This window comes from Tupaia chinensis, unplaced genomic scaffold (assembly GCF_000334495.1).
Source record: "Tupaia chinensis unplaced genomic scaffold, TupChi_1.0 Scaffold000359_1, whole genome shotgun sequence".
Taxonomy (NCBI): domain Eukaryota; kingdom Metazoa; phylum Chordata; class Mammalia; order Scandentia; family Tupaiidae; genus Tupaia; species Tupaia belangeri.
In genome coordinates this window covers 1,047,038-1,073,905 of record NW_006159855.1, presented here as the reverse complement: position 1 = coordinate 1,073,905, position 26,868 = coordinate 1,047,038, and the positions used below count along the sequence as shown (strand labels likewise).

Sequence of the window (26,868 nt, the reverse complement as noted above, 5' to 3'; positions counted from 1 at the left end):
GCCATAGGTTGAGGAGGACACTGTTCCTCGTCTAGTCTTTGGCTCCATGTCCTCTGCGGACCCCACCTTCTGCCAGGTCTCCTTCTCCAGTCTTCCTCTGTGGCAGAGAACCCACAGAGCCCTAGGCTGGTGTCTCGGAGTCTCTGCCTGAGGGATCCATGCTAGCAGGGACTCACTGCCTGTCTGCTCATTTTCTCCTCCATATATTCTGTTCCTCTCGAACCCTTCTTTAGCTTGCACTTCCTAGTTGTGTGACATTTGGGACAAATAACCTACCCAGCACTTTCTCCCTCTGTAATAAGGAATGGTAACGTCACTCTCTTTTTTAATACATATAATTTTTGTAGATTATTTAATTTAATTTATTTATTTACTTATTTTAATTTGACCAGAGAGGGACACAGTGAGAGTGAGAGTGGGAGAGAGAGAGAGGGAAAGTGAGAAAGCAAGCAGTTGGCCATGTGAGAGTCGAGCGCCCTTAACCACCATGCCACCTGCTGGCCCCCATCACTCTTACAGGATTAAGGATAATGTATATAAAGTGCTGGCTAATTGGAGAAACTCACCGAGGTAAAACAGGACATTCCGTGAGGTTGACCTCCATGGAAGGACTCCAGGCTCAAGTGCGGGGACCTCCTGAGTACGCCTGGCATGCACATGCCCAGGATCCATGGCTGGTTAGAGCTGGGGGTGGACCGCAGTGTCAAGACCCCATTGAGGGTGGGAACCAGCAGTTAGCGTAATGGCTATGTCGCTGGACTCCCACATAGTCGACCGCGGTTCGCGTCCCGGACCCGGTGGCTTAAAACTCACGCCGGGCACATGTGCGTGCGTGCCCAAGATCCCGAGAGGAGAATGGAGGAGAAGGGATTGCGGCATGACCATCCCCCCTGGGGGTTAATTTCTCGCTTTCTGTCTCTATGTTTCTCTCTGTCTGTCTGGCGAGCGCACGCGCCCTATAGCAAAAATCTCTCAAAAAAAAATAAAAAAAAAGAGGGAAGTGTATATATGTGTGTGCATGTGTGACACAAATGTGTGTGTAAGACATCTGATTGTGAGGGCGGAATAATTTTTGTAGATTATTTAATTTAATTTATTTATTTACTTATTTTAATTTGACCAGAGAGGGACACAGTGAGAGTGAGAGTGGGAGAGAGAGAGAGGGAAAGTGAGAAAGCAAGCAGTTGGCCATGTGAGAGTCGAGCGCCCTTAACCACCATGCCACCTGCTGGCCCCCATCACTCTTACAGGATTAAGGATAATGTATATAAAGTGCTGGCTAATTGGAGAAACTCACCGAGGTAAAACAGGACATTCCGTGAGGTTGACCTCCATGGAAGGACTCCAGGCTCAAGTGCGGGGACCTCCTGAGTACGCCTGGCATGCACATGCCCAGGATCCATGGCTGGTTAGAGCTGGGGGTGGACCGCAGTGTCAAGACCCCATTGAGGGTGGGAACCAGCAGTTAGCGTAATGGCTATGTCGCTGGACTCCCACATAGTCGACCGCGGTTCGCGTCCCGGACCCGGTGGCTTAAAACTCACGCCGGGCACATGTGCGTGCGTGCCCAAGATCCCGAGAGGAGAATGGAGGAGAAGGGATTGCGGCATGACCATCCCCCCTGGGGGTTAATTTCTCGCTTTCTGTCTCTATGTTTCTCTCTGTCTGTCTGGCGAGCGCACGCGCCCTATAGCAAAAATCTCTCAAAAAAAAAATTAAAAAAAAGACCCCATTGAGGGGTGCTATAGCATAAATACACAAATAAAAATGATTTTTAAAAGAATATTTTTAAAAAAAAAAGTTAACTACCTGGAAGACTTAACCCCGAGAAGTAAAGGAAGGATTCGCAAGTTATGAAGGCACCAGAAATCTCCTTTGTGTGCCGCTCCGTAACTGGAGGTTTTCTGAAAGTTCTCATTGTTCACTTCTACCTCATGGATGACAGGTTCCACCTGCCATTTGACTCATGTGTGGGGTGAAGCTCCATGGACACTTTAATCCCTTAAAAATCATCGCACATCCCTGGTGATGTTTATCCTGGCAACGCCACATTGTTTTAAACTTTCTTGCCTGGCTCTCACTCCTTGTCTCGCTTTTGAGACTTCACCCTAGTAGAGGCAGTTCCAGCTTGGCAGGCTAACAACTACCTTCAGCCCTCTGAGCCCCTACATTCTTTTCTTCTTATTTTTTAATATTTTGCCAGAGGGTACATGTACTTTCCTAGAGAGACAGAGAGAGAGAAAGTGAGAAAGCACCCCCATGGGGCATGGTCACTCTGCATTCCCTTCTCCATTTCTAACTTCTTTAGGGATTTTGGACACACATGCACATGCCCCTGGCATGGTTGTCAAGCTGCTGGATCAAGGACCCAAACTGTGTAGTGAACCATGTGAATCTAGCCACTTTATCCACCAGGCCATGGGTTGGCCCCCAACTTTCTCTTTTTGACAAGGGAATAACTGTTCCCAACTCATAGATTTGTGAGAATTACACAAAGTGGGGGACCAGCAGATGGTATAATGGTTACATCACTGGACTTCCATATAGTCAACCATGGTTTGAATCCTAGACCCAGCAGCTTAAAACTCATGCCGGGCACGTGTGCGTACATGCCCCAAATCCTAAGAGAATGAAGGAGAAAGGACTGAGGCATGACCATCCACCCTGGGGGTGATTTCTTGCTTTCTGTCTCTCTCTCTCTCTCTGGTGAGCACATGCACCCTACAGCAAAAATCTCTCTTTAAAAAAAGTATACAAAGTAGTATATGAAAAGGATCTGGGGCCCAGCAATTGCTGTAGTGGTTAAGGCACTGGACTTGGACAAGGTGTACTGTGGTTCGAGTCCCAAACCTTGTGACTTGCTTTCTTGCTTTCTCTTTGTCTCTCTGTGCGCTGGTGAACACACATCACCTATAGCAAGTTTAAAAAAATAGTAATATGTAAAATTAAATAAATAATTCAAAAAAAAGAGAAAAGGATCTGTCCTGTGGTAGGACTCAATAAATGTAGGGTTTTGTTTCTTTCTTTTTTGGGGGGGGTAGTTGTTTCTTTGCCTTTTATCCTATTATCTTTCTGATTGCTGAGCATATACAGTTTCATGTGAGGTAAGAAAGGAAAGCAAGCAAGAGTTTCTGGTTTTTAGTTTCTATCACTGAAAAACAAATGATCCTAAGACTTAACAGCTTAAGCCAGTCTTTCTTTCTTTTTTTTTAGTTTTTGCTGCAGGGTGTATGCACTCACCAGAGAGCTAAAAAGTAAGAAGGCACTCCCGAGAGGGGATGGCCATACCGAAATTCCTTCTCCTCTATCCTCCTCTAGGGATTCTGGGCAAACACGCACATGCGCCTGGTGTGTTTTTCAAGCCTCTAGGTCTGGGATTCAAACTAAGCAGACTGCCATGTGGAATCCAGCTGCCTTAACTTCCATGACAACTGCTGGCCCTAAAGCAGTCATTTTATTGCTATGAATTTATGGGTCAGAAATGTGGGAAAGGTCATCCAGGCAGTTCTTGGTCGTGTCTCTCTACGCAGTTGCAGTCAGGTGTTGAATAGACTGTCATCGTCTGAAGGCTCAGCTGGGTTGGATCTCAAGGTGACTCACTCACATGGCTGGCAGTTGATGCTGACTGTCGGCTGATAACTCCTTCTGTAACTGTCAGCCAGACCACCTACTTGTACCTCTCCAGCATGACCGTCTCAGGATAGTTGGATTTCTTACGTGAGAGCTGACTTCCTCCCACAGCAACCATCCCAAGGGAACAAGGCAAAGTTGCATGGCTTTTTATGGCCTACTCCCCATAGTCACATCCCATAAATTCTGCTACTCTTTGTGGAAACTTCCCAAATTCAAGAGGAGAGGACATAGACCTCACCAGTATTTTTGACCAGCATGTGGGATGGAAGAAATTATTAAGGTCACCTTGGGGAATATAATCTGTCACACCTCCTAGATTCATAGTAAATTGAAGCTTTTAGCAGTCAGTATGCTTGCTCCTGAGCTACAGAAAATGGCTCTGGTTAGCTTAAGCAAAGACAATTTATTGGAAGGCCTTTGGGACTTACAGAATTGATAGAGGCTGAAACACTAGGATTGCATAATGGGCCAGAACCAAGACACTGGGGTTCTGGGCAGTGGGTACCCCCACAAAGGTGAGCACACAAATATATGACTTCTAAGCACCAGCTTCTTTACCAACTAAAGAGCACCGCCTAGGAAAAGGGAGTTGATTGGTTGAGTTACATACTTGCATCCTAATTGGGTCAATATAGTCAGAGGGAGGAGCCATCCCGGCCTCTGGCTTTCCTAAGGGAAAACTGGGATGTCCTCTCACAGAGATCTGCACAGTGGGAGATTCTCCAAAGGAGAGGTAGGATATGTTGGGCGGTCAGGGGAGATACATGCTGGGTATTCTCAAACCACTCACAGCCAGCAAACTGCCATCCCACCTGCAGCAGCCAGTGTACCTTGTGCTGAGGAGCTGAAGAGGAAACTCAAAAGGAAACAGGATACTCTCTTAAAGTATCAAAGGACTAGGGTCAGCACATGGTGTGGTGGTTAGGGCACTAGACTCCCACATGATGGATGCAGTTCAAGTCCTAGACCTGGCAATTTGCTTTCTCACCTTCCTTTTCTTTCCCTTTTTCTCTGTCTTTCTCTGGTCAAATTAAAAAATAATGATAATAGGGAACCAGCAGTTAGCGTAATGGCTATGTCGCTGGACTCCCATGTAGTCGACTGTGGTTCGCATCCCGGACCCGGTGGCTTAAAACTCATGCTGGGTGCATGTGCGTGCGTGCCCAAGATCCCGAGAGGAGAATGGAGGAGAAGGGATTGCGGCGTGACCATCCCCCCTGGGGGGTGATTTCTTGCTTTCTGTCTCTATGTCTCTCTCTGTCTGTCTGGCGAGCGCACGCGCCCAATAGCGAAAATCTCTCCAAAAAAATAATAATAATAACGATAATAAGTAAATTTAAATGAATAATTATTTTTAAAAAAATCAAAGGACTGTTACTTAGAAGAGGAATTTGACTCCTTCCACATGGTTGTAAGACAGGTTTTTGGCTCAATACCAGGAGGAACTTTTCAAAAATTCTTATTATAATCTTACTTTTTTGAAGAAGCAATACTGTCATGAGAAGATATTAAAAAGAACACAGTGAAAGTGTCCCTCCAGTACTGTTCCTATCCACCCACTCCTCACTTAATTCTTCCTCTATTCCAGGTACTCATCTTAATAGATTCTGTCTGTCTGTCTGTCTTTTTAAAAATACTTTTCCTATAGGGCATGTGTACTCACTGAGAGAAAGAGAGGGAAAGTGAGAAAGCAACCTCCCTCAGGTAGGGATGATCATGGTGCAATCCCTTCTCCATTTTCCTCGGGATTTTGGGCATATATGCCCAGAGTCATTTTCAAGCCGTCAGATCTTGCACTTGAACCATGTAGTAGATCATGTGGAATCTAGCCACCTTCACCACACCACTGGCTGGCCCAACGGTGCCTTATATGATGTGATCCCATAGATTTTTTTCCCCCTTTTTCAGTACCTTTTTTTTTTTTTTTTTTTTGAGAGAGATTTTTGCTATAGGGTGTGTGTGCTCCCTGAAAAGAAAGAGAGAGACAGAAAGTAAGAAACCAACTCCTGGGGAGATGGCCATGCTACAATCCCTTCTCCTCCATTCTCCTCTTGGGATTTTGGGCACGCACGCACATGTACCCAGTGTGATTTCCCACCTTTTTTTAGAGAGAAATTTTTGCTATAGGGCACATGCCCTCATTGAAGAGAAAGAGTGACTGAAAGCAAAAAATCACCCCTGAGGGGAGATGGCCATGCCACAATATCTTCTCCATTCTCCTCTGGATTTGGGGCATGCATCCACATGGGCCCGGTATGAGTTTTAAGCCTTCAGTTCTGGGACTCAAACCATGGTCATCTACATGGGAGTCCAACAATGTAACCATTATGTAATCTGCTGGTCTCCCTAGTTAGTATTTTAGTTAAAGTTGTGATAAAGAATAAATAACATCAAATTTACCATTTTAACCAGTATTGAGTGTACAGTTCAGAGACATTGGGTATATTTGCATTATGATGCAGCCTCACCACCATTCATCTCCAGAGCTCATCTTGCAAAAACCCAAACTCTATCCATCAATAACTCCCCATTTTTTTCTCCCCCAGTCCCTAGAAACCACCATTCTACCTTCTGTCTCCATGAATTTGATTACTTTAGGTATCTCTTATAAGTAGATGCATATAGTATGTCCATTTGTGACTAGCTTATTTCATTTAGCGGGTCTTCCAGGTTCATTATACATTTTACATTGTATTATATGTCAGAATTTTCTTTTTTTAAAAAAAAATAATTGCCAGAGGGCACATGTGCACCCCCGAGACAGACAGAAAGGGAGGGAGAAAGGGAAAATGAAAAAATACCCCTCCCTTTTGGGAATGGTCATGCTGCAATTCCTTCTCCACTTCTCCCTTCTTTTGGGACTTGGACACACATGCACCTGGCATGTTTTTCAAGCCACCAGATCCAAGACTCATACCTCACAGACGGCCGTGTGGGATCCAGCCACCTTAACTATCATGCCATCAGCTGGCCCCAGCATTATGTCTCTTTAAGCTAAAACAGTCATCCTCCTAGGGTGGCAGGTGGTGTGTTGGTTAAGGCACTAGACTCGCACAAGTCTGCCTCCACGGTTAAAGCAGAATAAGCGCTTTCCTGTACAGTTGAGAGCTTAGTGGGCCCTGGGGTGATCAGGGCTTCATGGAAGAGGTGAACTTTGACTTAGGGTTTGTAGGAAGCTGGCAGCCCCTTCCCTTTCACCCCTCTAACTCTTCTCATCTCATGCTCCAACCAGATGATTCTAGGCCACCTCTCCCTCCCCTGCCCAGCCCAATGGCCTCGTACTTCTACTACCCTCCCACAGGCTGCGATTCTGAAATTATCTTCTAACACCTAGGCTCAAGAAACCTGCTGCTCTTGTCTAAAGGTTGGGCAGGGGTTTACCCAAAGAACCAGCCACTTCCTCCTAAAATGCATGTACCTTGATGAATGTGGATGGCTAGTGGCCAGGACAGGATGGTTCTCTCCCCTGCCAGGGAGAGGCAGGGTGTGGCAGCCATTGGCAGGAGGGCCGGCGATGTGGTTAGCAGGCCAAGGGGGTTCAGGTTGTCTTTGTTCATGGCAGGTCTCTCTCTGCTCGGGTTATAACCGTATTAGAGGAGTGGTACAGAGATGGTCACTCCCATCACCCTCCCTTCTGCCCATCACTCTGGGGGGACAACCATCAATACCCTTGGCCTCTTTGGCCTCAGTCGCACAGGCAGGCTGAGGCTGTGGCAAGAGCATTAGGCCAGGAGTCAGAAGGTCCCTAGTTACATACCTTTGGTCAGAACATAACACCCCTGGGGGGTGATTTCTTGCTTTCTGTCTCTCTGTCTCTCTGAGTTTGTCTGGCGAGTGCACGCGCCCTATAGCAAAAATCTCTCCACACACACACACACACAAAGTATTTTTAAATTTAAAAAAAATTTGAAGAGATTTTTGCTATTGGGCACATATGTTGACTGGAGAGATAGAGAGAGACAGACAGAAAGTGAGAAATCATTCCTGGGGTCATGGTCATGAAATCCCTTTTCCTCCATTCTCTTCTTGGGATTTTGAGCACACACATATACATAGGTGCCCGGTGTGAGTTTTAGACCACCGGGTCTGGGACTTAAACCATGGTCAACTACATGGGAGCCCAGCAACATAACCATTACACCATCTGCTGTTGCCAGTACACCAAAATATTAGTGTTGCTCTAGGTGACAGGATTACAGGTGTTTTATTCTTTCTTTGTGCTTTTCTGTATTTTTCAAAATGTCTACAATATAACTGAATTACTTATTTTTTTTTTAAGAGAGATTTTTGCTATAGGATGTGTACCCTTACCAGAATGAGAGAGAGACAGAAAGCAAGAAATCACCCCCCTCCCGGGGGGTATGGCCATGCCGCAATCCCTTCTCCTCCATTCTGCTCTTGGGATTTTGGGCACTCATGCACATGTGCCTAGCGTGAGTTTTAAGCTGCTGGGTCTGGGACTCAAACAGTGGTCAACTATATGGAAGTAGCAACAAAACTACTGCTGGTCCTCTGTACTGCCTTTTTTTAAAGAAGAAAAATTAGACGATCAAACTGATTTTGACAAAATACAGACTAAACATAGATTTAACTGAAAATTTATGGTTAACTCGTGAGAGGATGACACATATTAACCAAAACATAATTTCTGGTCATAGATCAATAAAATTATTATTAAAACTCTTAAAGCATCATATAATCCTTTCTACGTGTGTGTATGTATTTAGAATTTTTAAATTTTATTTTATTTGCTCATTCATTTGTTTTAATTTGACCAGAGATAGACACAGAGAGAGAGAGAGAAGGAGGGAAAGTAAGAAAGAAGTCCAACATGTGGGACTGTCAGTGCCCTAACCTGCACACTACCTGCTGGTCCCTTGCGTGTGTGTTTTTAAATACCAGGACTCGAGACTGGCAGTTGGTGTAATGGCTATGTCACTGGACTCCCATGTAGCCAGCTGTGGTTTGAGTCCTGGACCCAGTGGCTTAAACTCATGCTGGGCGCATGTGCATGGGTGTGACATGGCGCCATCACCCCTCCCCCCCAGCAATTTCTCACTTTCTGTCTCTCTGTCTCTGTCTTCCTGGTGAGCGCACATACCCTATAGCAAAAACCTCTCCAAATAAAAAAAAAAAAGAAAAGAAAAGAAAGAGAGAAAAGAAACACCAGGACTCAGTAGGACAGTCAGTCAGGTAAGAACCAACCGCCCTAACCAAGATGCCAGCTCCCATAGTCACCGCACATCTGTCCCAGCAGAGAGCAACATGAGGGCAGCGCCGTCTTTATTCCTTTCACAACCTCTTACTGTTTCCGGCTCCCATGCGTACTGCATGGTACTGTCCCACATCCATCCCGGGCTCCTCTGTCTGTGACAGGCTCGGACTCCCTTGTTTTTCCAGTACCCTCTCTGAATTTCGCCATCAGAAAAAGCAAGCCCTGGTGACGGTGATGATTAATGTCTGGTAATTCCTTCCTTCCCATCAGGGCGGTAAGCCAGAAATTTCCCCTCTGTGTTCATGGATCCACAGAAGCTGGTTCACCCTAGTGCGCTTTCGGGCCCTGCCCTGCGCCTGTCGCTGTCCCTCAGCCCAACCCAAGGAGGTTGGGGGACCCTTGGCTCAGACTGAGTCCCTGGAAGGGGGCGAGCTGCAGCCCCGCGAGTCCCCTCGCCCGTTGGGCGAGCGCGAGGGCGGCGCTGGTGCTGGGTCAGCTGTTCCGAGCCGGTCCACCCACTTCCCCGGGCTTATAAACCATCGCTGTCCTCAGAGCGCCGAAACCGCCTGCCGCCCGCTCCGCCCAGGCAGCCCTGCAGCATGGCCTGGAACACCAACCTCCGCTGGCGGCTGCCGGCCACCTGCCTGCTGCTGCAGGTGGCCATGGTCGTGCTCTTTGGCTTTTTCGTGCGCTACGACGCCGAGGCTGATACCCACTGGTCGGATGAAAGGCGGCGCAGGAACATATCTAGCAACCTGGAGAACGAATTCTACTACCGCTACCCGAGTAAGTCCCGCCTCCCCGCAGGCCCGCCAAGGAACCTCATGCCAGTCCCCACATGGCTGAGAAACCCTCCTGGCTGTGGCTGCTGCTGGGAGCCAGGGTCAAGCAGGCGGCGGCGGAGGTGCTGCCGCAGCCCCCTGCCCCGGGCTCCCCACAGGCTCCTCACCGGGGCGCTGGCCAGCCTCCGCAGTCACGCGGGAGAAATGGGCAGATGCGCACGGACTCCTCGTCCCGTGAACACTAGCAGGGCACACTCACGGGGTGAGCCTTATTTGACTGCCCACCCTCTTCGCATCAGGAGCAGGCCAGGGAACCCTGCCTGGTGCCTTCAGAACACCGGAGTCCCACCCATCACTGACCAGTGGGTAACCTGGCCCTCTTGTCAAGCTGTGCCGGTCCACTCCAAGTAAGGAGGCAGGTCTACCATCGAGGGATACAGGGTTGGCTCCATGGCCCACCTGCCTAGCTGCAGGGACTGTGTGTGGGACCAGTGGTGGGCTGGGAGGCCATGGCACCCACACTCTCTTGGCTTGGAGGTGGAGAAGGAGCACCCTCAGATTTCTGGCCTCTGTGGTGCTGTGGATGCAATCTCGGCCCTGGAACCATTGTCCTCCTCTCTACTGTGGCTCTGCTATTGAGGAGTTGGGGGGCCAGAGGCCAGTGCCAACCTTGCTAAACCTCAGTGTCCTCATCTACTGAATGTGGACGATTGACCCTACTGCACGGGGGCGGGCGAGGCTGGGAGAGACAGTGCGTGGAAAGCTCTGGCTGGGTGCTGAGCATCAACTCCTCGCTTCATAACAGCAATTACTACAACAGCACAGGACACAGACGCCCCAGGACGTGGGAGCTGGACCGACTGGCTCAAGGTCACTCCTGGCGGCCCAACCTCCCGACTCCCCGCCCAAGACTTTCCACAGGCTTGTGCTTTTTGATTTCCCACTCATCTACCAGCAGCAAACGACAATTCTTTTAACAGTTGGTGCTCACATAGGCAGGGACAGAGCGTTTCGGGAGGGACCCTGATGCCTGTCTCCCACGGCCACCCACATCAACTGGTGATACACTCCCAGCAACAGGGGACTGTCCACCTCCAGACATAAAGTGGGGTTTTTTGTTGTTGTTATTTTATTTTTTTTTAGAGCGATTTTTACTATAGGTCATTTTTGTTATAGTACATGCGCTCATTGGAGATACAGAGACAGGAAGTGAGAAATCATTCCGCCATCTCTTCTTCTCCATTCTCCTCTTGGGATTTTGGGCACACATGCACTTGGGCTCAGCATGAGTTTTGAGCCATCAGGTCTGGGACTCGAACCATGTTCGGCACATGGGAGTCCAGCACCTTAACCACTATGCCACCTGCTGGACCCTAGACATAACGTTTTCCTTAGGTCCTAGTAGACAACTGCACACTATCGGAATGAAAAGAGACTGAGTCTGGTGGCCGTGGGCTCAGTGGGAGTCAGCCATATTAAATTGCTGAGGAACATCGGGGCCATCCTGGGCTACTTTAATAGATACATGTGGCCTAGAATAAGGGCGACAGGGACCAGCAGTTAGCGTAATGGCTATGTCAGTTCTAGGACGCGAACTGCAGTTTGCGTCCTGGATCTGGTGGCTTAAAACTCACGCCAGGTGCGTGTGCGTGCATGCCCAAGATCCCAAGAGGAGAATGGAGGAGAAGGGATTGCAGCATGGCCAACCCCCCTGGAGGGTGATTTCTCGCTTTCTGTCTCTCTGTCTCTGTCTGTCTGGTGAGCACCGCGCTCCATGGCAAAAACCTCCCCCCCCCCAAGAAAAAAACAACAAGACAAATAAGGGCGACAGAAGAGGGGTATGCCAGGGAAGACCACAGCCTCGACTGGGTCCCACACGAGGCCATGTTTTAAGAGATCTGGACAGCTGCAGTCTTGGACTTCAGGCTCCGAATCCACTCTTCATATTGCCCACTTTTGCAAGCAAACAGTCAGGTGGGTGAGCTGGGGACCCTCCAGGGCCTGTTCCACTCCTTATCACTTGGCCCAGAGCCAACTCCCCAAGAAGGCGTTGGGGCAAGGTTTCTCAAGGGCAGGCATAAGCCCTCAATATGTCCAGGCATGAGGGCCTCGAATCTCTGTAATAAGAACTAGAGACCCTTACTAGTAGGGGGACACCATCCCTATTACCCCAGCTCCTATCCCTTCCCTCCTTGCTCACCCACTGACTTATGCTTCCCCTTCACTTATTCACTCAATAAGCACTTACCTATAAGGTGACTATACAATTTATCCTAATGAGACGCCTTTGAGAGTGAATGAAACAGGACCAGCAGTTGGCGTAACAGCTAAGTCACTGGACTCCCATGTAGTGGACCGTGGTTTGAGTCCCAGCCCCGGTGGCTTAAACTCACATGGGGCGCATGTGCGTGTGTGCCCAAGATCCCAAGAGGAGAATGGCGTGGCCATTCCCCCGGGGGTGGGTGGATTTTCACTTTCTGTCTGTCTCCCTCTGTCTCTCTGGCAAGCACATGCACCCTATAACAACTTGCAGTAAATAAATAAGAGCAAAGAGGGTATAAATTATGACAGACCCAGTAAACCAGGGTTTTTGGTTAGTCTGGACAAACAAGTCAAATATATCCTAGTCTCCAGTCCCAAGACATTCTCAGACTTACAGGGAGCAGAGAGATGCAACCCAACACCCAGGGCATCTGTAGAGTCCAAACTCAGGGCAGAAGAGGCCTGTGCTGGCTTTCTGGGAAGTAGCGAATGGTGAGGAAGGGAGCAGGACAGCTGAAGGGGTGCTGGGAAGTGGGGTGAATGGGGAGAAAAAACTCGAGTTTTTCCTGCCACTTCCCCTGTGAGTGCTGGGCAGCTCTTGGCAGTGACAGAGGAGAGATGCTCAGGAGAGAAGCCTGATCTCAGGGTCCCTTGGCTGGGCAGAACATGGTAGCTCTCCTCTCCTCTGAATGTCACCACCTCCCTCTGAGGGAGGCACTGTGGCAACCCCCATTTTCAGATGAGAAAACCAAGGTGAGAGAGGAGAAGTGCCTGGCAGTCACTCAGCCGGGAGGCCAGGAGCCAGGGGAGCAGCGCGGGGACTCTGAGGCTTGCTCCTGGACCTCTCGCACCCTAGCCTCACCCTCTCCCCTTCCCCTGCCCCACTCTTCTCAGACTCACTTGGTCAAGGGGACTGTGGCTCAAAGTTAGAGGGCCTGAGATGTCCTAGCCCAGGTGGGTCCCAGCAGTTCCTGGGCAGTTAAGTAATGCCCAGGGACATAGGGTAAGAACAGCCCCTGCGGCACCTCTCTGGTTCTTGGCTCCAGGCCATCAGCACCTGTGTAGGCCTCATTCCTACGCAGAGGATTAGTGGAACACACTGGGCTTCTCGATTTCCAGAAAAGTCCAGCTACAGCTGGCATGGGTCAGGGCTCAGGAGGCCCAAGAACCGGACCTGAGGTGTGGGCCCTCTGCAGGCAGCAGGCACAGAGCCAGCTGGGGACCTGTGCTGGCACTACCTCAGAGGCCTGTGCTGCAAGTGCCACTCATGGGTTGGTGCTCCCAGGCTTGAGTCAGGGTAGAGGGGAGCAGGGGCTGCAGGGAGGTTGGCCCAAGGAGGAGCCACAAGGGTCTGTGCTCCAGAAGTTTCCTGAGGAGACCAAGGACAGAGCAGGACGCATTTCAGAAGAGGACCTAGAACAGAGGATTCACAGGGCTGCTTCCTGAGGCTCAGGAGGGTGTGGGCAAACCGCACCTCAGATTCAGTCCCAGTTGATCAAGGATGAGCTTATATACAAGCAGAGGGCAGTGTAAGCTGGTGATGACTTTCAAATTAAACAGATCTGGGCTCATCACTGAACAGAAAGAATCAACTACCTAGCCACTCAGAGCCTCAGTATGCTCATCTGTAAAGCAGGAATGTCATTATCATTATTATTATTTTGGAGAGATTTTTCCTACAGAGCATGTATGCTTACCAGAAGGACAGAGAGAGATGGAGAAAGTGAGAAATCACTCCCAAGGGGATGACCACACCACAATCCTTTCTCCTCCATTCTCCTCTCAGGATTTTGGGCACACGTACATGCATGCCTTGTGTAAATTTCAAGCCAAGTCTTGGACTTGAACCATGGTCAACCATGTGGGAGTCCTGCACCTTAACCACTGCACCACCTGATGGCCCTGAGTAGGAATATTTAAGTAGAGGCTCTCTAAGAAGGTTCGAGATGACAGGTGACTACCAGGTACTTATTTCAGGGTGCAGAAGGAGTACAGTGCACACTGGCATCAAGCTGCTTCAGAAGGGAGTAGGTGTTCTGCCAATGAAGGTGTTCCAATGGAGGCTCTGCATCCCTTAGAGCTGTGGCCAACGAAGCACTCCCTGAATACTAGTTTGAACTATAATAGCATTTAAATTCCTTCAATAGATGGCATAATGGTTACGTTACTGAACTCCCACATAGTCAACCGTGGTTCGAGTCCTGGACCTGGCAGCTTAAAGCTCACACCGGTGCATGTGTGTGCATGCCCAAAATCCTGAGGGGGGGGCGGAGAATAGAGGATAAGGGATTGCGGTGTGACCATCCCCCCCTGGAGGGTGATTTCTCACTTTCTGTTTCTGGTTCTCTCTGGTGGGTGCATGCGCCCAATAGCAAAAATCTCTCAAAAGAAAATTAAATTAAGTTCCTTCATGCTCTTCCAATTGCAAAGTGCTACTGTTGCCATTTTATGGTGAAGGAGATGAGGGCAGAGAGGAACTGTCAGTGGCCAGGCCAGCTGAAGCCCAGCCCTTATCCCCTTCAGCCCACCTACTTCCCAGGGTCGCCTGCAGCATCGCTGCCCCCAGCCATCTCCCCAGGAGGTTTTGCAGTATTAGTGTGGGAGGGACTGCACGGAGTCTTGGGAGAACTGGGTGTCTGGCTGGTGGGTCTCAAAGAAACTGACTGAGGCTGGGCTTGCCCCTAGGGAAAGGGAAATGGCAGTACCTGGCCCCTGCAAGGCACCACCTTCTCTGTGCTGATGCTACAGAAGGAGGGGGTAGCAGTGGTCTGTCAGCATAGGAAACTGTCCTCTGATTGTGGAGGCTCAGTTAACCTCTCCCATTCAAGAGGGAAGAGGGACCAAGAAGGATGAGGGGTGGGAAGCCAGGGAAGAGACCAGGAGAGAAGAGCTGTGCACTGGTGCCCCCTGGTGGCAGCTCTCAGTGGGAAGCCAATGTGCCAGTCCCCCATCAAGGACCTAGAGGCTTAGGAGGGACAGAGAGTTGGGCAGGGCACTTTGAGTCACTCCAGGCTGACAGGGGGGTGGGGGTGTCTCACAAACTTCCACTGACCCTCAGCAAGTCTCCATCCCAATGCAAAGCACCCGCTCAGTCTTAAAAGAGAAGAGTAGTAGCTAATATGATCAAGCGATTGCTGAAGAGCCAGACCTATGCTCAGGGCTTTGACTGGGCCAAACATACTGTGTCCATGTGCCCCAAATCCGGACAGGATGGAGAAATGGAGATGGCACCACACCCCACTGGCAGGGGATGCTTTCTCCCCTTCTTTCTGTCTCTCTGTCTCTCTCTGTCAAGAATACCTCATTAAATGTGTGCCACAAACCTCTGTGATGAGCACTGTGTAGGTCTTGTTACTATTCTTCATTTGACTGAAAAAGAAACTGGACCAGAGAGTTTATGTCCTTTGCTGAAATTCATCATTTGGCTCTTTACATGGTTACTATTAAAACCATTTTTAGGGGCCGGCAGGTGGCACGGTGATTAAAGGCACTGGACTCCCACATGGTCAACTATGGTTCAAGTCCAGTACCTGCTAGCTTCCTTTCTCAATTTCCCTCTCTCTTTCTCTGGTCAAATTGGAAAATAATAACAAATAAAATTAAAATAGTTTTTAAAAAATCATTTTAAGTAACACCAAATTTTAGGAAGCAGAGATTAACAAACTGATGAGTTTTGGTGTTACATTAGGAACTGTTTGGGAAATGAAGAGAAACACAGCAAGAGAATGAACTGGGGAGGTGTCCAAAGAGAGGGAATATGGTATCCGTGTATCTCCCGAGAGATCAGGGAGGAGGGGATAAGCAGATGGCGTAATGGTTGTCACTGGACTCCCATGTGGTTGACCGTGGTTTGAGTCCTGGACCTGGCAGCTTGAAACTCATTTTAGGCAGGCATGTGTGTGTGCCTGCCTAAAATCCCAAGAGGAGAATGGAGGAGGGACTGTGGCATGGCCATCTCCCCGGGGGGTGATTTCTCACTTTCTGTCTCACTGTCTCTCCAGTGAGTGCACATGCCCCATCTTATGGCAAAAATCTCTCTCTCTAAAAAAGAAGAGACCAGACAGAGAGGTGGGAGGAGGGGCAGACAGGGAGGAAGGGATGGCAAAGTGAGGACTCCCCGCTCCAGCTCTCGAGCCACTGAGATATGAAAAGTAGCCCCAAACTGCAAATATTCACCTACTACTATGCCACCTGGAAGGTGACACCCCCTCCTTGAAAGTCCCTCCTTGACTCTGCCTTTTCCCAGCGGTCCCTCCCACCACCCTGCCAATGCCTTCCTGCTTTGTCTGCTAGCTGCCAGGCACGGTGGTTCTCAGCCTGTGTCTCTCCCTCTGTTTGTTCCCACATCCCAACTCCCAGCTCTCTTTGCACCCTGTCTAGTCTCAGGCTCCATTTCTCTCACGCTGCCTGCCTGGCCCTCAGCCCTGCTCCTGTGGTCATCTCAAATTCAGGGTGTCCAGGAGTAGGCCAGCACCTCCCACCCAGCATCCTTTGCCCACTGCCCAGTGTCTGGCAACAGTGCTGCTGCGGTGCCAGCTCCCCTCCAGAGCGGCTGCTGGGAGTGAAGTCGGAATGCCTCACCGTCCCCTTTCACAGCTCTGCTTGTCTGTCACCCAGCAGCTCTTCCCAGAATAACCATAATACCATTTATGGTGCTTCACATACCTTAGCTCAATCTCCCCCACATCAGCTGGAAACCTAAGTCATGAAACACAATCACACCTGAAAGCAACAGCTTTCAAACTTAAGCTGAGGTGTGTTTGTTTGCATAAACTGAACACAGCAGCCAGACTCAGAGGAAGTTCAGAGCACCATCCTAGGCCGGGTCCCACAGCTCTCCTACAGCCACCTCAGTGTGCCAGGCCCCTGAGCCTCTCTCAGGTGGCTCCCGGCCAAGGGGTCCGGGTCTCAGGGGAGCCTGGAGGGGGGGCGGGGGATGGATGAGGTAGATGGAAGCAGGCAAGATCCAGGTAGCTGCAGTATATAAGCAACGCTCCCCACTCCCTTGGCCAAGCTGTGGTGGGCCCCAGCACCTGTAAGCCCTGTGGTAGGAGGTGCAGGACTAGAAAGGGGCTTCAGTGCTACCTGGCTGTGACATCCCACCCAGGCTCCTTTACCACTCAGCCTCCATGCCTGAGTGCCGGTGAGACAACAGCAACAATCCTGCATTCATGCATGGATACTTATGGAGGGTCTTCCTGGATATTCTTGGAGAGCCTGGGAATGGCACAGTGAACGAAACAGGCATGACCCTGCCTTCTTGGAGTTTTATGGTTCAGTGGGAGAGAGAAACAAAAAAAAATAATAATAATAACTTCAAATTGTAATAAGATCTACGAGAGAAAAGAGGGTGCAATGAGGGAGGGAGGCGGATGGAACTCCAAGCTATCATGTGGGGCGTGAGGAGGCATCACCTGGCATTATAGCCCTAAGATGGGGTCCCCCTCAGGTCACCCAGAGGCCCCTAAGAGAGAATATGGGAGTAGAGGCAATTTCTCCAGCAGGGGAGCCCCTCCTTGCTGTACCAGTCCCAGGGTTGGGATGCGGACATGGACGGACAGGGCTAGGATGGTGGCACGGGAGCGGGGGGGGGGGGGGGGGGGGGCAGGGACTGCGTTGGTCCGCACTCAGACCTCGCGCCCCCACACACTCTCCCCGCAGGCTTCCAGGACGTGCACACGATGGTCTTCGTGGGCTTCGGTTTCCTCATGACCTTCCTGCAGCGCTATGGCTTCAGCGCCGTGGGCTTCAACTTCCTGCTGGCGGCCTTCGGCATCCAGTGGGCGCTGCTCATGCAGGGCTGGCTCCGCTTCATGGAGGACGGCCGCATTATACTAGGCGTGGAGAAGTGAGCGCAGGGCGGGGATCAGGCCCCAGGGGCGGGACTGAGTGTCGCAAGGTGCGGGAGTCTGAACCTACAGAGCCCCGCCGGCAGGAAAACCTGAGGGCGGGTCCTCTGGGGGCGGAGCGGGCTGGACCGAGCTTTGGCAAGGGAGTCTGGGGGCGTGGCCAGGAGGGGTGGTAAGGCCTCTCCCATCCGCCACGTACGCGACGACGTACACCTACCTGCATGCCTGTACACACGTGCACACATACACACACCCCGTCCTGATCAGCGACTTTTGGGGATGGGAATCCTAATTGTATGCAGTCGCTGTGGGAAGCTCACCATCCCTCCAAGACAGAAGCTGCAAGGGACATGAGGCCAGACCTTTCTCCACGACTGGGCTCAGGCCTCCACCCTGGCACATCCAAATCTCACAGCCTTGTGCCCTGAGAAACTGCAGCCGGCGCCCTGGGCCAGTCTCACATGGTTCGTTTAGGAGGCAACACTGAATGGGGGATCCAGAAGAATCTCAGCACTGCCCCTCTCTGGGAGGAGCGAGACAGGTGTGGGCATGGAGGGTTAGGGCTGAAGCCGGCTCCCTGCCTGGACCTCCAAGGTGGGGCACCCTATCCTCACCTTGTCTCACCTCTATCTTTCTAATAACTTTACTCCACGATCACCTTTTGGTTCAGTTGCCCTTTCCCATCAGGTAACTGTTCTGAAGTGAACTTCTCCAAACCTCAACAGGGCTTCCCACCCCACCCCACCACCACCAGGGGATAACATGAATAATTCCCCCAAAGCCAATTTGCCAAAAACCAACCAGCAAAGCAGTGGGTTCGCTGCATGACCCATTCATGGGACCCTCTACCTCCTGACAGTTTATGACACCTCTCGCAGTTCACATTGCTGCTGTCCCAACCCTGGCCCTAGCCTGTTTCCCCACAGCCTCATCAACGCGGACTTCTGTGTGGCCTCTGTCTGTGTGGCCTTTGGGGCACTTCTCGGCAAAGTCAGCCCTGTCCAGCTGCTCATCATGACCTTCTTCCAAGTGACCCTCTTCTCGGTGAATGAGTACATTCTCCTCCAGCTGCTGGAGGTGAGCAGCGCTCAGGGTGGGGATGGGGTGGGAGGGCGGGAGGACACCGGAGGAGACAGGAGGGGAGTAGAGAAAGAGAGGGCTGGGGAGGCTCGGTTTCCTCATCTCTAGAGTAAGAGTAATGCCATCTACCAGGCGAGTGTGCTGGTTCAGTCGGCATATCAGCCCGGCACCTGGGCAGAGCAGGGGCTCCTCTCAGGCTGCTCGCCCTTCACTTTCCTGCATCAGCTGGCCTGAGTGAGATGTTCCTGCACATACTACGTTGTGCACACCGCACTCCTGGATTGCTCTGCCAGGAAAATGATCCAGTATATTGAGAGGGCAAATCTGTAGGGAAGGATCCCAGGGGTATGGCCAAGGTGTCTTTACAGCAGTACGGGCCGTGCACTGCACAACCCTACAGGTGCCATTTGGATGGACTATGGCAGAAATGCTGCGCCGTGGGGTTGGCCAGTTCAATATCCCAGATAAAGGGCACTGTATCTGACCTTTGAGCAAGGGTAGGGCAACATTCAGAGACGCCCCCCCCACCCACACACACACACACTTCTTTTTTTGAGAGAGATTTTTGCTATAGGGCACGTGTGCTTACTGGAGAAACAGACAATGTGAAATCACCCCCCTTCCAACCCAGGGAGGATGGCCATACTACAATCCCTTCTCCTCTATTTCGCTCTTGGGATTCGGGGCATGCACGCACATGCGCCCAGCATGAGTTTCAAGCCACCAGGTCTGGGACTCAAACCAGTCAATCACATGGGAGTCCAGTGCCTTAACTACTACGCCACCTGCTGCCCGCCCCCCACGTGTCTTACTCCTTTCTACATTTAGTCTCTACCTGGATCCCCTCCTGGGGGCATTAGGCTGTCCTAAACTCAAGTCGTTCATTTTGTCATTTTTTTCCCAGCTGCCAGACTAGTCCAGACCGCCATCTCTCTTCCTCCTGATGCATCTCCCTGGCTTCATCTTTGTCCCACTCACCTCCTCAGGTCAATCACCAGCAGCCAGGATGACCTGCTGATAATGCATCTCAGACCAGTCCCCCAGTTAAAGCCTATCAAAGGAGATGTGTGTGTGTGTGTGTGTGTATAAGAGAGAGAGAGAGAGAGAGAGATTTTGCTATAGGGCACATGTACTCACCAAAGCCAGAGAGAGAGAGAGAAGGGAATAGCCACACTGTAATCCTTTTTCCTCCATTCCTCCATTTTACTCTCAGAATTCTGGGCAAAATATCTAACATATTTTCAAGCTGCTGAGTATAGGACTTGAACTGTGCAAGGCAGCTGTGTGGGATCCAACTGCCTTGACCACCATGCCATGGGCTGGCCCTCATTTTTTTCTTTGTTTTTGTTATAGGGTGCATGCACTCACCAGAGAGAGAGGGAGGGAGGGAGGGACAGTGAGAAACCATGCCCCAGGGAGGATGCCATGCTGCAATTCCTTCTCCTCCATTCTCCTCTCAGAATTCTGGTTATGCACATGCATGTGCCTGGCATGATTTTCAAGCCACCAGGTCCAGGATTCCAACAGCAGTTGGCTATGTGGAGTCCAGCACCTTAACCAACATGCCACCTATTGACCCCCCATCTCCACTTTTTTTGGAGAGAGATTTTTGCTATAGAGCACATGTTCGTGCTGGAAAGAGACTGAGACAGAGAGACAGGTACCAAGAAATAACTCCCTCCCCAAGGGGATGGCCACACTGCAATCCATTTTCCCCTTGGGATTTTGGGCATGCATGCAAAAGTTTCAAGCCACTGGGTCTGGGACAGTCACATGGGAATCCCGCGCCTTAACCACTATATGACCTGCTGGCCCCTAGACCAGCTTCCAACTTAAGAATCTACATATAAGTGAGCCCACATGGCATTTGTCTTTCTGTGTCTGCTGTGTTTCTCATAACAGTGTTCTCTGAGCTCATCCACATTGCCACAGACGACAGGGTTTTATTCTTCTCTATAGCCAGATAGTATTCCTTTGTGTAAAGATGCCCTATTTTCACTCTTTTCTATTTTTTAAGAGTTTTTTTTTGCCTGTGTGTGTGTGTGTGTGTGTGTGTGTGTGGAGAGGTCTTTGCTACAGAACATGTACGCTTGCCAGAGAGACAGAAAGTGAGAAAACACCCCCCAGAGGGGATGGCCACACTGCAATCCCTCCTCTCCTATTCTCCTCTCGGGATCTTGGGCACACACACACATGAACCTGGCATGAGTTTTAAGTCACTAGGTCTGGGACTCAAACCATGGTCAACTACCTGGGAGCCCAGCAGCTTAACCATTATACTATCTGCTGATCCCAAGACATATTTTACTACAAGGCACTCACCAAAGAGTCAGAGAGACAGAAAGTGAGAAATCACCCCCCAGGGGGCGATGGCCACACTGCAAACCTCGGCATGAGATTTAAGCCACCACCTGGTCCAGGACTTGAACCATGGTCGACTATGTGTGAGTCCAGCAACGCAACCATTACACTATCCACTGGTTCCTTTTCTTTTTTCTTTTAAAAGAGCATATATGCTTGCCATAGAGAGACAGAGAAAGAAAGAGAAAGCACTCCACAATGGGGTGTGGTCACACCACAATCCCTTCTCAGTTTCTCCAAACTGCTGGGATTTGAGGCATGCACACACACCTGGTGTGTTTTCCAAGCTGCCAGGATCCAGCTGCCTTAACCGCTGGTTTGCAGGTCAGGCCTCTGTGCTGCATTTTTTTTTTTATCCATTCACTTGCTGGTGCACACTTGGGTTGTCTTTGAGACAAGTTTAAATACAGTAACCACTTCTGGCAGGGAAGGCCTGCCCTTTCCTGGACCCTGCTCTGCATGCTTCATGTTGACTTTTAATCCTGCTCTCTGAGATAGGCACAATTATTACTCCCATTATACAGATAAGAAAGCTGAGACTCAGAGAGGTTAAGGGACTCACCCAAGGTCACCCCTTGGTGACCCATTAGGCTGGGAGTCAAGAAGCCCAGCCCTGTCCACAGCTAGCTCTTTGACCGAAAACGACTCACCTCTTTGGCCGGTTCTGCTTCTGAAGGGAAGGAGTGAATGAGTCTGTGATTCGATCCTGAGATTGGCTCTGAGCAGGAGGGAGAGGTACCTGGTGAGCAGAGGGGAGCAGGGGAGTGGGAAGAGGGCAGAACATTAATTAAGCACTTGCTGAGTTGCCCTTGGCAGGTGCTTCACACAAGCCCTCTAGTTTAACTCTGACCACAAGGAATGAGGAACTTGAGACTTAAGGAGGTACAGAGGAGGCCGGGCTAGGGACAAGGAAGAAACCAGCCCTCCAGTTGGCCTGCTCTGACTGACACATGGGTTATAAGTGTTGGGGTGGGAAGTGGTTTGAGAGATTGGAGAACAAAGTGTGACAAGAGAGCAGCATGGGTGCATGTTGGTCAGTGCATGGGTGTTGGACCAGGAGCAGTTGTAAACAATAAAATGTGAGTGGGGAGACCCAGAGAGAAGAGGGTTAAGGTCAGGTGGGGAACCAACAGGAAGCATGGTGGTTAAGGCACTGGACTCCCACATAGCCAACCACAGTTCGTGTCCCGAACCTGGTGGCTTAAAAAAATCACACCAGGTGCTTGTGCGTAAACACCCAAAATTCTGAGAGGATAATAGAAGAGAAGGGATTGCAGCATGGCCATCCTCTCTGGGGATTGATTTCTTACTTTCCGTCTTTCTGTCTTTCTCCAGCAAGCACACTTGCCTTATGGCAAAAAACAAAACAAAACAAAACAAAACAAAACAAAACAAAAACACCCAGATAGGTGGAAGCTAGCAAGTGACAAACTGGACAGGGCGTTGTCCTGGGTTCTAACTCTGCATCGCCTCTTCCAGCCGCATGACTGAGCGAATCTCCTAACCTAGCTTCCCATACCTGGAAACCATCCCATCCGCTAGGTGAGGATGTCCTGGCATTTCGTTGACAAGCTTACAGCCTGAGTTCAGGGATCCCCATCTTCTACCCCCTCTTGGTTAATTGGTCTGTGGGGGCTGTCAGGCTCCATCCTGACACACCTTCACAGGTCCCTTCCACCTCAGGTGAAGGATGCAGGAGGCTCCATGACTATCCACATATTTGGCGCCTACTTTGGGCTTACAGTGACCTGGATCCTCTACCGACGCAACCTACAGCAGAGCAAGGAGAGGCAGGACTCTGTGTACCACTCGGACCTCTTTGCCATGATCGGTGAGAGCTGCTGTGAGGACTGAGGGCCACCATAGTAGGTGAGGGCTGTCAAGAATGGTGAAGGCAGCCAGGTGGATGAGGACTAGCATGATGGGTAAGGGCTGCCATGATGGATGGGGACCCTTGTGATGTGTGAAGATCACTATGATGGGTGAAGGCCACCAAAACTGGTGAAGGTGGCCATAATGGGTGAGGGCCGTCATGGTGAGGATGGATGGTGGCCATGTGGGTGATGGCCACCATGGATGAGGACCACTGTCATGAGTGAGGGCCACCATGATGGTTGTGGTCTGCTGTGATCATACCTGATCCCCCTGAAATCTGGTGGGTGACTGCCAGCCAGTTCCCGTTGAGGAAAAGGCAGAGAGAGGGTGTCCATATACACTCCCCAAACCCCAGATATATGCCCATCGTCCTCATTAGGCTGAAAGAAGTTGATTACTCATGCTGGATTTTCCCCAGAGTGCCCAACGGCAGACAGTGACAACCAGGAACTGATCATGCCACCCTAGGCTAGGGCAAGGTCTGCGTCCCTACTTCTTGTGTCTGTTCCCTCCAGAGGTCACATTTATTTACTTATTTATTTGGAGATTTTTTGCTATAGGGCACGTGTGCTTGCCAGAGAGACAGAAAGTAAGAAATCATCCCCCAGGGAGGATGGCCACACCACAATCACTTCTCCATTCTCCTCCTGGGATCTTGGGCACACACACACACATGCATACACACACGCCCAGTGTCAGTTTGAAGCCACCAGGTCCAGGACTTGAGCCATGGTCGGCCATGTGGGAGTCCAGCGATGTAATAGCTATGCTATCTGCTGGTCCCACATTTTTTTTAACAGAGGTTTTTTGTTTTGTTTTGCTATAGGCATGTATGCTTGCTAGAGAGACAGAAAGCAAGAAATCACTCCCCAGGGGGAATGGCCATGCCAGAACCCCTTCTCCTCCATTCTCCTCTTGGGATCTTGGGCACACACACACACATGCATACACACACGCCCAGTGTCAGTTTGAAGCCACCAGGTCCAGGACTTGAGCCATGGTCGGCCATGTGGGAGTCCAGCGACATAGCCATTACAGCATCCTCTGGTCCCCAGAGGTCACATATTGAGCACATCTATTCTAGTGTCTTAAAGCCCGGTCCTGCCCTCCAGGAGTGTAGTACAAGAGATGACAATGGCACCAGATAATCTTCCTACCATGGAGACAAGGTTCTCCCTCCTGGTGCTCTGGGAGGGAGGTGGGGGCATTGAGCCCAGTAACTGGGGTCTTCCTGGAGTGGAATGGAAGTCTACATGGGAGTTAGGTCAGGTGAGTAAGGCAGAGAGGGTTTTCCAGGAAGTCCCCAACGTGAGTGAAGCTGCACAGGTGGGAAACAGCTGGGGAGTAGGAGTTAAAGGCTGGGACCTCTGCCTGAGCCCTGTCTGTTCTGACCAGGCACCCTCTTCCTGTGGATGTACTGGCCCAGCTTCAACTCAGCCACATCCTACCATGGGGATGGCCAGCACCGAGCTGCTATCAACACATACTGCTCCTTGGCGGCCAGCGTGCTCACCTCAGTGGCGATATCCAGCGCCCTGCACAAGAAGGGCAAGCTGGACATGGTGAGCAGCGGGCCCGCAGGAGATGCACAGACCCAACCACCTATGCGCCCATTGCCATGCCCAACAACAACTCCTTGAGGCAGGCCACATCAGGATTGTCACACCCATCTTGCAGATAAGGGGACTGAGGCTCAGAGAGAAATGATGTGTCCAGAACCCGAAACCATATTCTTGGGGGTTTGCTAAATCGGCTGCTCTAGATGACCTTGTTCTTCCTCTGCTCCCTCAGCCTGGGGTGCTGACAGCTCTTCCTGGGCTGAGCATCTGCCAGGCTTCTGATCCTCCAGACACCAGCCCCTGGACATCTATTTCTTTCTTTTTAAATTTGTTATACGGTGTGTGCACTCGCCAGAGAGAAAAAGAGAAGGAAAGTAAGAGACCCCCCCCCCAGGGTGATGGCCATGCCACAGTCCCTTCTCCTCCATTCTCCTCTGGGGATTCTGGTCATGCACGCACACGTGCCCGACATGTTTCTCAGGCTGTCAGATCTGGGACTCTAACCACCCGGTCAGCCATTTGGGACCAAGACACATTAACCAAATTTCCTGTTTATTTTTTTTAAAGAGAGATTTTTGCGATACAGCATGTGTGCTTGCTGGAGAGACAGACAGAGAAAGAGGGAGAGAAATCACCCCCGCCCCCATGGAAAGAAGGCCATGATGCAATCCCTTCTCTTCCATTTTCTTCTCGGGATTTTGCCCAGTGGGAATTTCAAGCCACCAGGTCCAGGGCTTGAACTGTAGTCAACCATGTGGGAGTCCAGAGCCTTAACCACTACATCACCTGCTGGCCCTGGCCCTCGAGTTTCTTTCTTTTTTTTTTTTTTTTAGAGGTTTTTGCTATAGGGGTGTGCACTTGCCAGACAGACAGAGAGAGACAGAGGGACAGAAAGTGAGAAATCACCCCCCCAGGGGAGATGGCCACACTGCAATCCCTTCTCCTCCATTCTCCTCTTGGGATCTTGGGCACGCACGCACACGCGCCTGGTGTGAGTTTAAGCCACCGGGTCCAGGACTCGAACTGCGGTCAACTACATGGGAGTCCAGCGACATAGCCATTGCACTAACTGCTGGTCCCTCAAGTTTCTTAAAGATGCTCCTTTACCCCATCTCATGCACTCAAAGGACAAAGCACTTTAACGCTTTGTCCACTCCACTGGAGAAGGTTCTGGGATGCAGTTCTTGGTCTCACACTATGGGGACAGTGGTTTCTGCTGTTTAGTGTGTAGGGGCCAAACCCTATCAGTGTTGGCAGATTTGTCTATAAAAGGAAAGACACTAAGCCCGTATCTTGTGGTCTGACACAAGTTTCTCGGCCTGGGTACTCCTGTGCTGAGACACTGCCACGTGCCCTTATATGCACTGAATGCAGTACCCATGCAGACAGGTGGGGACTTGGACACTGCAGGGAAATGGATCCCTGACCCAGGCACATGGGGGTGCTTCCACACCCACACTCAGGGAGGGCCACCCAGAACAGGTCAAGGACAGAGCCCAGCCTCACACAGACCTGATCAAGACACCCCTCAGTCTCTTGTGAGTGCTGTGATCGTAAGCGAGTCGTTCAATCTCCCTGCACCTCAGTTTCCTCATCCACAAACATCAAAAGGTAACTGCACTCACCTCCCCGGCTCTTTGTGGAGACAGTGAACCAAACCTACAGCCAGCAGCTCCGTACCTGGTGTACTCAGAGCACACTGGCTGGTGTGTGTGCGCATGTCAGCCCCACAGGCACCCGACATGGATGTGCGTGTGTGAGTCTGGCACACAGGCCTACGTGTACACACAAAAGCATGAGGATGTGCCGACACGGCACACAGGCATGCACACCAACATGCTACTTGTGCACGTGGGGTGGTGTGGGTGGCACATGCGTCCAGGATACAGGGCAGCTGTGCCAAGGCTGGAACCCTCTGCAAGCTCCTGACCTGCTGATATGAATTTGGAGCCATCTTGGCACTCAGAGCCTGGCCGGCACTATCCCACAGTGAGTGAGCCCACAGGCCGGGGCCCCCCGGGAGAGGACTGAGCTCCTGCCCACTCTGCCCGCCCAACCCAGGTGCACATCCAGAACGCCACGCTGGCAGGAGGCGTGGGTGTGGGGACCGCAGCTGAGATGATGCTCATGCCTTACGGCGCCCTCATTGTTGGCTTCTGCTGTGGCACCATCTCCACCCTCGGTTTTGTGTACCTGACGGTGAGGGCTCTGGGCATGGGGCTGGGGTGGGGGGGGGGGGAGAATGCTAAGGT

General features: G+C 50.8%; 2 protein-coding genes across 4 annotated transcripts in view; one reads left to right on the top strand and one right to left on the bottom strand.

Moving 5' to 3' along the window:
- The window catches only part of TICRR (TOPBP1 interacting checkpoint and replication regulator), a 112,469-nt gene that overhangs the window by 57,181 nt on the left and 28,420 nt on the right, over window positions 1-26,868 (bottom strand). Inside the window, exon 3 of the mRNA XM_027773550.1 lies at window positions 21,833-21,921. The gene's annotated coding sequence lies outside the window, so the exon portion shown is untranslated. The remainder of the gene's footprint in view (window positions 1-21,832; window positions 21,922-26,868) is intronic.
- The window catches only part of RHCG (Rh family C glycoprotein), a 23,468-nt gene continuing 5,960 nt past the window's right edge, over window positions 9,361-26,868 (top strand). The window contains exons 1-6 of one of the 3 annotated variants that reach the window (XM_006152792.3): window positions 9,361-9,634; window positions 17,554-17,740; window positions 18,653-18,818; window positions 22,866-23,013; window positions 24,453-24,619; window positions 26,678-26,815. In XM_006152792.3, coding sequence (XP_006152854.1) covers window positions 9,448-9,634; window positions 17,554-17,740; window positions 18,653-18,818; window positions 22,866-23,013; window positions 24,453-24,619; window positions 26,678-26,815 — 993 coding nt within the window. In that variant the 5' untranslated portion in view covers window positions 9,361-9,447. The remainder of the gene's footprint in view (window positions 9,635-17,553; window positions 17,741-18,652; window positions 18,819-22,865; window positions 23,014-24,452; window positions 24,620-26,677; window positions 26,816-26,868) is intronic. The other 2 variants (XM_006152791.3, XM_006152793.3) reach the window with 2 other exon arrangements.